The sequence below is a fragment of the Nannobrachium achirus genome, assembly GCF_963921795.1.
Source record: "Nannobrachium achirus genome assembly, chromosome: 22".
NCBI lineage: Eukaryota > Metazoa > Chordata > Actinopteri > Myctophiformes > Myctophidae > Nannobrachium > Nannobrachium achirus.
In genome coordinates this window covers 41,409,631-41,421,867 of record NC_137829.1, presented here as the reverse complement: position 1 = coordinate 41,421,867, position 12,237 = coordinate 41,409,631, and the positions used below count along the sequence as shown (strand labels likewise).

At 43.0% G+C, this 12,237-nt stretch overlaps 1 protein-coding gene across 1 annotated transcript in view; it reads left to right on the top strand.

Moving 5' to 3' along the window:
• The window catches only part of clasp1a (cytoplasmic linker associated protein 1a), a 119,183-nt gene that overhangs the window by 4,481 nt on the left and 102,465 nt on the right, over positions 1-12,237 (top strand). The window contains exon 2 of the mRNA XM_080753603.1: positions 862-1,600. Coding sequence (XP_080609729.1) covers positions 1,406-1,600 — 195 coding nt within the window. The 5' untranslated portion in view covers positions 862-1,405. The remainder of the gene's footprint in view (positions 1-861; positions 1,601-12,237) is intronic.

Genomic DNA, 12,237 nt, shown 5'->3' with positions numbered 1-12,237 from the left:
AAGCTGCTGCTTGTTTGAAGGGAACGAGTGTTAAACATGTGACACAGAACTGTTTCAAGATGTCCAAATAAACATTGCAGGGATGTCCTCGTGGTTTATCTGCATGGAGTCACCCCCACCCCCACACACACATACAGTATTCTACTGCAGGGGTTTTCAAACTTTTTTGTCTCAGGGCACCCCATAAATATTTTTTTTAATCCGAGGCACCCCGTCCCCTACATTATAATTTTCACTCCCAGCACCTTATATTTATAGCATATCGTCATTGTCGCGTGGAAACCTTGTATGTCCAAAACCGTTCGTTTTGTATTTATCATCTATAAAATGTACTAAACTAGTGAAAACAGCAGATCTACAAGTATCTCTACTTGTAGATCGGCTGTTTTCACTAGTTTTGTGTGACAGTCTTGTATGGTGAAGCAGGGCTTTGCTTTACTAAAAGACGTACACATTTGGAACTTTCTGCCCGACAGTGACGATATTTTTGTGATTATGTTGCGAGGAAAACTTTGGGATAATAGCCATTTTGGTTAGAACTGACTGAAAATACTTTGTACTTCAAGTTTATTTTTTCAAGTGTCCAAATAAATTTCAAATTTCAAATATTATCAAATGATCTATTCACTTCACCGCGGTGTAGTTTTCTAGCTATCACCTAAAAATAGATAACAAAGCCTAGGTGATAGCTAGGAAACTACAACGCGGTGAAGTGAATAGCTCTTCACCCTGGACTCTGTTAGAGCCTTGAGACTCATTCTTCTGTCTCTTTATGAAGTGAAAAACGTAAATGTAAAAGAAGAGTGGACTTGATGAAGACTGACTCTGGCGGTCTCGTGGCTCTTGTTGTGTCTTCCACAGGGCTCTCCAGGGCAGCAGACCAAGGGAGCTAACATGGGCGATTACTAATCGCGGAGACGTCTCCCGCCTCCGTCTCTCTCCACTTTCGGCTGTGACTCCGCCGGGACCTCGGCTGACCTCTTCCTCTCAACAGGGTTTTGGGCTTTGACTCTTCTCCCCGGAGGAGGAAGGAAAGTGGGCAGGGGAGAAGCAAGCTACGCCTCCCAGCTGGCCGACCGGACACACATGCTGCATAGCAGCCATTCCCTCCCTCCCCTGCGCCCAACTCCACCACCACCACCCCTCCATCCGTGCCTCCGTCCTGTGCAGGGCACGGCTGCTAACACGCTAACTAACCAACCAACCAACGAAACACAGACACACACAAACACACAGGGAGGCCAGACCCCAGGAGTAAAAACACTACATTTTGTCATTGTGTGTCCCCTCCGCACGCTCAGAGGGGAGTTGAGTTTTGTTTAGCTGTTGTCCCCCGCAGTCAGTCGGTCGGTCAGATCGAGGCGGAGCAGGGGACCCCCCCGTCCAGACCCTGGACGTCCACATCATGGCGTCCAACATGGAGAGCTGCCTGGCGCTGGTCCTGCAGAAGGACGTGGGCCGCCGTCTGCAGGTGGGACAGGAGATCATCGACTACATCTCCGACAAGGAGAAGTCCCACGACCTGGAGCACGACCAGACCTCGCTGGACAAGATGGTGGACGCCATCGCCACCACCTGGGTCAACTCCAGCCACTTCAAGGTATGCACGCGAGCACGCACGCGAGCATGCACGCACTCGCCTGTCTGGCAGTCGATGGCAGTCACTTCCTCGTTGTGTGTATGCAGAGTTTCATTTTTGATGTCCTGTGCTGATCTGAGACTGCTGTGCCGATAGTGAATTCCAGAGAGTGAATTTGAATGTTGTGTGTGCATGTGTGCGTGCGTGCGTGCGTGACAATTCTGCTCTGACCTCCAATAGTCCTGTCACAATTATCACATGATCTGGATGAAATGTCAGAAAAGTCATATTTCCAAAATTCCATCATAATTTCCATGTGTCTTCCATACTCTTTGAAGCTGTCGTTTCAGCATTTAGGCAAAAAAGAATGAAAAAAAAAAAAAAACATTTAAAACCAAACGTTGATTTATTTTGCCATTATTCATGTCCTACAGCAGCCATGATGAGGACCAACACAGGTGTTCCGATTGGCGTAGCCGTAGAACATTAGTTCTGTGCCAATCAGACAAATAGAAACAGAAAAATCTGTGTTGGTCATCATGGCCGTTTAGAACTACAAATGCAACCCATGAATTGCCGATGTGATAATAATGAAAATAGTAAAGTACTGTTAGTTCTTTATGTGTTATTGCTCTCTGGCTGGGTGTTCAACAACCTGATCCCTCCTTTCATTCTTGGGACAGCTGAGAGGGAGACACTGTAGGAATGACAGACAGTAGGCAAGTTTAAAGAGGCGGTGCCATAGTTTTGTACCTTTTCTGGTTTTCATGTGTCTAGGAGGTTGACAGTACTTCATTAGATTAGGTTGTTATGAGCAAGTATGTATTCCCTTTGTATTTGGGGTTTCTTCCTGGAGGCTGACACCTTGTGGGTCAAAAGGGCCGTTCCAAAAACGGTGCTTAAATGACATCATATAATGATGCCCTCCCCTTTTACCTTTCACCCGACATTGTGGGTGTGGCTAACTTCAGCTGGGACAGTAGGAAAGCTGAGAGGGAGACAGTGTAGACACAGGAGAGAATGAATGGTCTATAAGGCTTTGTTCTTAGTGCAACAGGAATACACGTGGATCTGGATGTGATGTCATTGACCGAATGCTCTACTTTTATCCTCCGGTATTGACCTTTAATTTGACTAAAACACAAGCATGTTTATTCAGAGAGAATGCAGAAACCAGACATGGAATGTGGAGTGAATTGACTCCTCCTCCTGTCAACAGGTTCTCCAAGTACATGTTTACAGATGAAATGGGATATGATATGATATGGCTGCAAAAAAACAAAACAAAAAAAAAAACGCTTGGAAATCCGTTCAGGCATTCAACAGTTAGAGGCTTTAGTGTTTTCTTCAAATGTAAACAAACATGGCCGCCATGTTTGAAAGATAGAGCTGTTCTGGGAGTCAAACATGCATTCCGTGATCGCGATCATGCCAAAAAATGGACAGGGACAGTTACGGCCAAAACTCGGGGAAACTCGTGTTTGGCAACAAGGTTGTTAAAAGAAATATCCTTTTCGTTTATTCGGGTTTCAGACTTTCAGCTAAGGTACATCTTTGGTACATCCCTACTTTTTCAATTGATTAATTAATTCATATTTATATTCATATAAATGTATCTTTAATTAATAATCAAGGAGTCTTATTATTTACAGATCGACACAAATACAAAATGACACAACGACTGTGACTTAAAGCTCTGCTTTATAAGAAGTCTGTGTTTTCTACTGTACTAACAGGATGTTCTCTTTGGGGATTTAAATGCTTGATCTAGACAGCTTCAACTGAATTCAATCTATACAATTAGTGAATAAACTTTCAGTTTGTTTTGTTAGATTTTGGCTGTTTGCATTGTTCAGACATATAATGGTGTTTCACTCTGTGGAATACAATCTTTGTGTCCTGCCTGTTGGCTTGTGAAACAACCACAGCCTTATCGTCCGACTGGCCTACATTCCCACTGTACTCGGCTGAGCTGTGTTTTGGAATTTGATCCGGGACGAACATTGGAGCCAGGCTTTATTTGATGTCATGTTTGGATTTGCTGCTTTGGTTTTCGTGTCTGAACCAATGTTAATTGTGTTGACTAAAACTATGATGAAAAATGTTCGTCAACCAGCTTTTTTTTAGTGACAAAAACTAAATAGGTCCAAGACTGAATATATTGACAATTTTGTCAAAAACTAGACTAAAATGTTAGGGAGGGATCCAGTAGAACTAAAAGACAATTTAAGTCAATTTACGTTTGGTTACGCTCGGGCGATAGGTCCAAGACTAAATATATTGACAATTTTGTCAAAAACTAGACTAAAATGTTAGGGAGGGATCCAGTAGAACTAAAAGACAATTTAAGTCAATTTACGTTTGGTTACGCTCGGGCGTTGCAGTCTGAAAATAGCCAATCTATAAGCTGCGATGCTTTGTGAGCTTGTAGTATTTTCAGCATGCAACCAAGTGTAAAATCAACTAACTTACAGTTAACTCACAGTCCTACTGTAGACAGCACAATCTGTGATGAGAGATTAAAACTATGCTGTTTTATTAGCCCCCGGCTTTCCTTTTAATAAACCATTTGAATTCAAAACATTAGAGAACTAATTAAACAAATTATAAATGTAGGCTACACGGTTGCAATTAAATCTCCCTCCCAGCGTCAGCTCTCATACACAGCTAATGTCGAGTGCAATTGGTCATGACAATGTTGCCATGTCTTTGGGGTTGTTTTTCGGTAAAGTTGCTTGTAAATATTGGTACTAGTTGCGAGTTGCAGTTTTTTGGGCTTTTTTCCAAACTATGTTTAAACCAGTGGTTCTTCAAGATTCTTTTGAAAATACAAGCTCACAACACGTCACATCGTGGCGCGTTATGAGCTTATAGATCGTCTATTTTCAAATAGTCGATGTATACTGTACTTAAGGTGCTCATCATGGGACCTAGTTGCTTCTTTTGGGCTTGTTTTCATTGACCTTGATGCTTGTTTCTGTCTCAAAATCTGGCAAGTAAGCGGACCACCAGCACTCACACGGATCCATCGTCTGCTATTCATTGTATTGGTATTGCTATAAGCCATCATCAGTGTCACACTGATTATGATTGTCTAGTTGCGCTGACGCCAGGCCGCGGAGCGACAAAGAAACTATTCTGAAACTCTCTCACCCAGCCTCACTTTTTCTACTATTTTTACCATGTAATTATTTCCATGAGATTCACATCCAGATTTGCATCCAGAACTGCTATGTGAGATTCATAAGCTGGCTTTGTTGAGGTCCTGGCCAGGTGTTTCTTGGTCTGCCCCTCTTCCTTCTCCCTTGTGGGTTCCAGAACAAGGCGTATATTGTTGCAGCCTTCAGGTCGCACTTAGTATGAAAACATCCACCTCATGTCCGTCCATCCGTCCGTCAGTCACCCCAATACAGCCAGTCACGCTAATACAGTCAGTCACGCTGTAACTGTCAGTCACGCTGTATCTCACTAGCCTAGCACAGCTAGACAATCCACCCATGTTAAAACAAGGTGGGGATATACTGCAGTTAGTTAGCTGCAAGTATATAGTCTGGCCAAGCCAGGCTAGTACAATAGCTCACTACCATGGGTCTGTGGCACGTCGCTGATTGCCTGCACCCGCCTGTTGTCTGTCCCATGTATCCCTGCGGTTGCACGTGACCGTTGGCAGCCAATAGCATCCTTTGGTGCCTTTACAATCTATGATGGCAACACCCATGCCAAGGACCCATATTGTGTCATTTGCGCTGCATAGAAAGCAATGGCTTCGCTTTGTCCATATATTTTATACAGTCTATGGTTTTAACAAAGAAACAAGCCTGTATGCATATCAATAGACCTGTATAGTAGGTGTTGAGCGACGTGCGCATGACGTAATGCACCACTGGGGGTAACGCTGTCATTGTTCATCTTGAGGACCTTGCTCTTTCCTCTGAATGTTGAGGCCAAGGCGTGATGAAATGGCTGACACCATCTTTGTCTTTTCCTGCATTTGATGTTGGGTGTGGGAAAGAAGGGCCTGGTCTTCAGCGAAGTCAAGGTCGTCTAGTTGTGTCCAAGGTGTCCACTGGATGCCACTTCTTCTCTGTGCTGTAGATGTCTTCATGACCCAGTCAATGCGTCACTGAGGGTCAAATGTTGACTTGTACGTTAGCGAAGAGCGACATCTAGTGTAAAAACTGAAATACAACGTGAAACAAGTCGTTGGTGCTCTGCTCTGGGCTTTTAAAAAGAACACGTCAAAAATAAGTAATTAGCTGCGTCTCAAGTCCTTAAATCAAATCCTAGTTCCTAGTTCCTATTTCCTTGCTTGTATGTTAGTCTCTCCTATTGAGGAAATGGAGAAGAGGAGACGTCCCATTTCTGATGACAACATCACAGGTGATATCGTTCTATTTTCAGTCGGTGGGATAAACATAATATAAGGAAATAGGAAAGAAGTGTAGGAAATAGGATCTAATTTAAGGACTTGAGACACAGCTCTCGGTTTTTGAGCACTTTTTCCACCACTGCTGGACAGACTGTGGGTTGTGGAGCGCCACACAGTCTCAGTGGTGAACTAGGTGTTAACTACCTCTATCGTTTCCTTAACCACATGAACCCTAGCGGTGTGTATCCTGGGGTGAACCTTCACCGAAAATAGCAGATCTGCAAACTGAGTTTGTACTTTGTAGATACGCTATGTTTGGTGAAGAGATTTGGTGCAGACTAGGGGAAGAAAGGAGGGGGCCCCGTATAGACCCCTGGGGGATTCTGATCAATGAAGTATATAGGGTTTTTAAGTGGTTACTGTAAGTACACACAAGTATTCTGCGGTGCAGCTGAGAGACTGCCGTCTGTTCTGTATCTGCTGTACAGATGCATACGTTTGTGAATATTTTCTTTCCCTTCCCAAAATCATCCAACAGGCCTTATGTGCTGTGGCCCGTGAGTTGCCAGTCTGATATACAAGTACCTCTGATGTAAAGAATCCAAGTCCCAAGCTATTCTGTTATTAACGTGTTGTTACATTGAAAAATATATACAAAAGTGTGCGTGTGCATGTGTGTGTGTGTGTGTGTTGGGGTGGCAAGAATCTGGCGATACAATAGTTATTGTATAGAGTACAGTATTGGGGTTAGGCTACATTAACCATTTAAACCCCATATACTTCATTGAAAGCAGCCCCCGCTTTCCCCTCTACACCAAATCTCTTCTATAGGCTCTATACTAGTACGCTTTAATTTTTTTGTTATACACTAAATATCTTTGCCAAAAATAGCAGAGCTAATAGCTCACAACGCAACGTGTTGTGAGCTCTTAGCTCTGCTATTTTAGCCGAATGTTTGCCACAGAATTGCTGACACTGGGGTTCCAGTGGTCAATATTGAGTAAAATATCATGTTGAATAATATAACGTGGATTAGTTTAACACGCTCTCTCAGTACATGCTGATGACTGTTGCCTCTGTATGTTTTCTGCTCTGCATACCTTCTCTGTTTAGACAGCAAACATGAACCCGTTCTGCAGCCATGCGGGCTACGAATTGACACGTCACGTGGAGTGATCGGTGGTGGGAGGGGGGGTCCCCGGCACAATTAGTTGATTTAGCATCAAAATCAGTTTAACCCGTTGAAACCGGGCCATTTTAAGATTTTAACCACATTTACCGTTATCTTATACTCTGGCTATTCAATAGCAGATATACAAGCACACAGCTACAAGCTTGTAGATGGGATAGTTTCCAAATGCATGCAAATATGTTTAACATTTGGAATATTTTTTAATCATTTTAACTACACAAATATAGTTTGGGGGCACAAAATATTTTTACTCGGATGAGCTTCAAATTGGGGCCACCAGTGCTCCCTGAACCACCTGGTTCCAGAACCACCTTGTTCTTAGGTTCCAGGTGGTCCCCAGCTAAATGATGGAGAGTTGGTAACCAAATGGACCCTTATAGATCTTTAACTCTTGAGAGTGAAACCTTACGGGTCCATTTCTGGTTTCATTTTACACTTTCAAGAGTTTCAGCATCCATATTACTTCATCTGATCAACCTGTGGCCGTTATCTCTCCTATGGTATCACATCAATACAGCATGGAATTGTCAACACAATCCAAACCAATGACACCAAAAATATAACATGTTTTGGGTCTGAGAGGCTAAATCTCCGTCCGGACTCAAATGCTGAATCAATAATGGACCTTGATATGAAAAGGGTTGAAAACCACCGATGTAATGCATTCACTATTTTTAACCATTAGACCCCTTTGTTTCCAACGTCCCATCGTGCATTGCGCAGAAGGTGTGCGGCAGTTCCGGCGTCGCGGCCGAGTGTGATCTACAAGCTCACAACGGTTGCATCTGCGACGCGACGTGAGCTTGTATGTCAGCTGTTGTCCGGATGTGTCCCACACCTAATGCTACAGTAAATTCTCACGGAAACGGGTGGATACAAAAAATTCATACTAATAATGAATAATAGTAATTGCCATCGTTAATGTTTTTCTTTCATGTCGTTATATGATGCTGATGCTCCTCTCTCTCTCTCTCTCTCTATCGCCATATCTATATCTATATCTATATCTCTATATTTCCCTCCCATTCCTCTCAGGATGTGTTGTTATCGTGTTGTGTGTCGTAGTAGCTCTGGCTAAAAGCAGGGGTGTGTTAGCTGCTATTGAGTGTCAACTCAGTACTTAACTAACAAAAAGGCAGCGCATATCATTTACTAAGGGCTCCTGAATACAATACATGAAATCATGAATACCATACATACATACTGTACATATAGGATATGATACAAATTATAATAATCTGTATTCTATATTATGGGGAATTGAATTTTGCTACTAGAAAAAAATCCGCTTTGTAAAATCAGCGCCGTTATGGCGTTAAGCCTCCTTCTTTTCTGTAGGCTGTACATTTTAAACTGAGCACCCGGCCACTTAAAAGCATTTCCTATACCAATGCCGTCTGATTAAACCTTTTTTAGCTGCGTAACTATGGGAGAGTGTTTTCTGCAGGTCTTTCAGTCCGAGTGTATCAAAGGGTGCGTTCAGAAATGTGCACCGGGTCTGGTTAGGGTTAGGGTAGTTTTACTGAGGTTAGGATTAGGATTTAGGCACTTACTACACTGAGCACACACCCGGTGCGCATTTCCAAATACACTCGGACTGAAAGACATGTAGAAAACACGCGTAACTATGGGATCTCTAACCGTTGATCTGGATTATATTACTTTTCTTTTTTTAATATATTTTCTTAACTTTTATGCAATGCAGCACTTTGAGACTTATAAAGTTTGAAATATAAAATGCTTTACAAATATTATGATTAAAATGTATTATTATGTAGACAGAGGGACAAAAGGCAGGCCAGGGACCATGCATGCACCCCAGGGTGACCCTGGTGGTCAACAGTGGTTCAAATGTGGATAGAGGTGGACATGTATTCATAGGGGTGATGGTGGATTCTATCACCTTGCTCATGTAGCAAGGAGGAAGGTTTAGAATTACACTTGTTTGTGTGTGTGTGTGTGCTCGCGTGTGTGCGTGCGTGCGTGCGTGCGAGCACACACACATACAAAACAGTCCAGATAAGTTACTGTGCCTGTGGTAATGATTGGGACATTAAACATTTTCTTTCTTAATTTTCTTATTTCTAGCATTTGAATTAGAAATAAGATCATGCAGCTTGCCTTTCATTAAAAATAAATACCGGTAAATGCTGTGTCAGGTTTAATATTATTATACATCTTTAGAATCTGCTTTGTTTGCGTATCCTACAGTATATTAAAAGGTCAACCGATGGCGGGCGGGCATTCGGAGGGTGGGATGGTGGACATTCCAAACGTAACATGCGGGCAGACCTGTGAGGTCCCTAACCCTATTTTGTAATTATTAGCTTTTTCTTACTGTTTTTAGTTAATGGAGCAACTATTGATAATATCTTACCAAAATTTGGAGTTGAATCATTACAAGGTAACTACGCAAGACAAACCACTACCAAAAACCAAAGTGTCATTTTGCTTTAAGAGATCAGCAGTAGAGATAACCACACACCAATGTCCCTGGGCTATAGGAAGCCTCTAAAAACAGTTCACATGGTGAGATTGTTGTCTTGAGTATCGTCAGTGTTACTGGTTTAAGTGTTCTCAGAGGAACAAATAAAGATATGAAAACGGGTCTTCATAGGCTCCATCCTTTGTCTTCATATTTGTTGACGGAAATGTTTGCTACTTAGCCCTATATATATGTCCTTTTATGAAAAATAGCAAAAATAGCAGATCTAAAGCCTCACCGCGTGTCGCAATACAATCGTATTATCACTACAGATATCGAGCTATTTGGTGAATAATAAGCTCTGTGCATAACTGTAGTTCCCTTTTCCAGACAAAGAAGGCACATTAAGGAAAGAACCTCTAATGTCATTTTCTCTATCCAGCAATTCCAGCTGACAACCAAATCTTTCAAGCCAGAAACGATGTCTTATTCATTCACATTTCTGCATGAATCTCAGCATATGGGCAGTTTTTTGGGGCTTTCTAGCCCAGGGACATTTGTTGTCTCGTATGTCTACTATGTGTGACCGTACACATCACCAACAGACACCTGTGGTGTGTGTTGTACCAGTAAAAACCAATAATTATGGTTTCATCTAGTTGCTGTGGTGCCCACGCCCACTCTGAGCTTAAGTTCCTGTTGCCGCTGTATCCCATAATCCCTTGTGGCATCCAATTCCCCTGAGTCACATGTCTGCCTTTGCGGTGTGGCTCTGCTGGAGGCTAGCCGTTCAAAAGAGGGTCTGACTGTGTATAGAATACCGGTACTTTGTTGATTACTTTTGATGCTATAATGGTCTTTTTATTTGTATTAAAAAGGTCTTAAAAGTCCTTAACTCATTTACTGCCATGAAAAAGAGCGAAATCGCTGAATATTATGCGTCGTCTGAATCAGCGTCCAGGAGCATTCAAAAGACACCCACGGGTCCTCTAGAATCGGAAAATAATCCCTGTTCACTCGCAACGATCCACTCCAAAGATATACTGCTTCCGCATCGAGCTTGAATGAGTATGAGCAGTGGTTAGTGATTCAATCTTTGGGGGGTCGCTTATCTAGACACGTCACGCGCATGTCGCTCAACACCTACTGTACAGGTCTATTGATATGCATACAGGCTTGTTTCTCTGTTAAAACACCCTGTTGTGACACTAAGCGTTGGCGAGGTCTTAGCATTAATGCATGTCTGGTTGCGTGAGAGGCGTGCCTGCTCAGAAAAGATATGGGGCAAATCATGTGGGGACCCCCTGGGCGTCTCGACCCACAGGTTGAGAACCACTGGTCTAAATAATTATGGCGTCACTCTAAGATTAACCAGTCAACATTCCATGTGTACAGTACGTGTTTACAAGAAAATGCCCAAATGCCCATCGTGTGTGTGTGTGTGTGTGTGTGTGTGTGTGTGTGTGTGTGTGTGTGTGTGTGTGTGTGTGTGTGTGTGTGTGTGTGTGTGTGTGTGTGTGTGTGTGTGTGTGTGTGTGTGTGTGTGTGTGTGTGTGTGTGTGTGTGTGTGTGTGTGTGTGTGTGTGTGTGTGTGTGTGTGTGTGTGTGTGTGTGTGTGTGTGAGATAAGGCTCAGGTAGGACTTTACCCTGACAGACACCATGATAAACATTAGACCTCACACACTTCTGCCGCATGTGTGTAAGAGTGTGTGCTTGCGTGCGTGTGTGTGAACAACAAAGATTTGTTGACTGCCTGTACAGCTGAAAGTAAACAATGAATCCACAGAGAGACCATTTTCCGACTTTCTTGTCATTTGCACTCTCGGAGTGTTTGCTGCATTCCAGTCATGGCTAAAGATAAACTAAAGGTAGTTGTAGCTAAATCTGTGTGTGTTCACTGTGTCATTGCTTGCACCAATGGTTCCCGAACTGGGGGTCCCCAAATTATTCTGGGGGGGTCCCCAGTTGATTAACTTAATGAATGTGCAACATTGTTTTCTCACTCAACAGTAAACAAACCAACAACAGAGTGTATACACGCCAGGGTATCGGCATATCTCTAAAGTGACAATTTAACCATTACTATGTCAAAAGTCACCAACAAAGCATTCTATAAAAATGGTCAAACATTGGCCAAATTGTCAAATGTTACCCATAATACCCGAGAAAGAAGCATTCATTGGGAACAGACGATCTACAAGCTCACAACGACCTCACATTGCGAGGTGTTGTGAGCTTGTAGATCAGCTATCTTCACAATATCTATCCTTGGAACCGAGTCAAACTAAATGTAATGCCTCAACTCCTACAGTTCCAAGTGCTTGTCAGGGTGGGGGGCCCCAATTCAAAAAGGAGTATTTTGGGGGGTCAGTTTGGGAACCCTTGACTTACACAACAACCACAGACATAAATAGGAAAGTGGGATATGTAGCCCATTACAGGTGATAAGTTGCACAGTGCTAGCTAGTGTAGCAGAGTAGCTCAGAGCCTCAGCCTGAAGCCCACAAGCCTAATATCTCCCCTGGAACAAGGGGGTTCCTTCCTGGTCTAAGTGATTGATGTTTGGCTTTAACCGTAGTCCTGCACGGGAACACATACAGAGAGTTTGAATCGTGGGTGCTGGTATGCAGTATGCGCTGGCCAGAAGTTAGCACTGCTTAGCTCCATCACT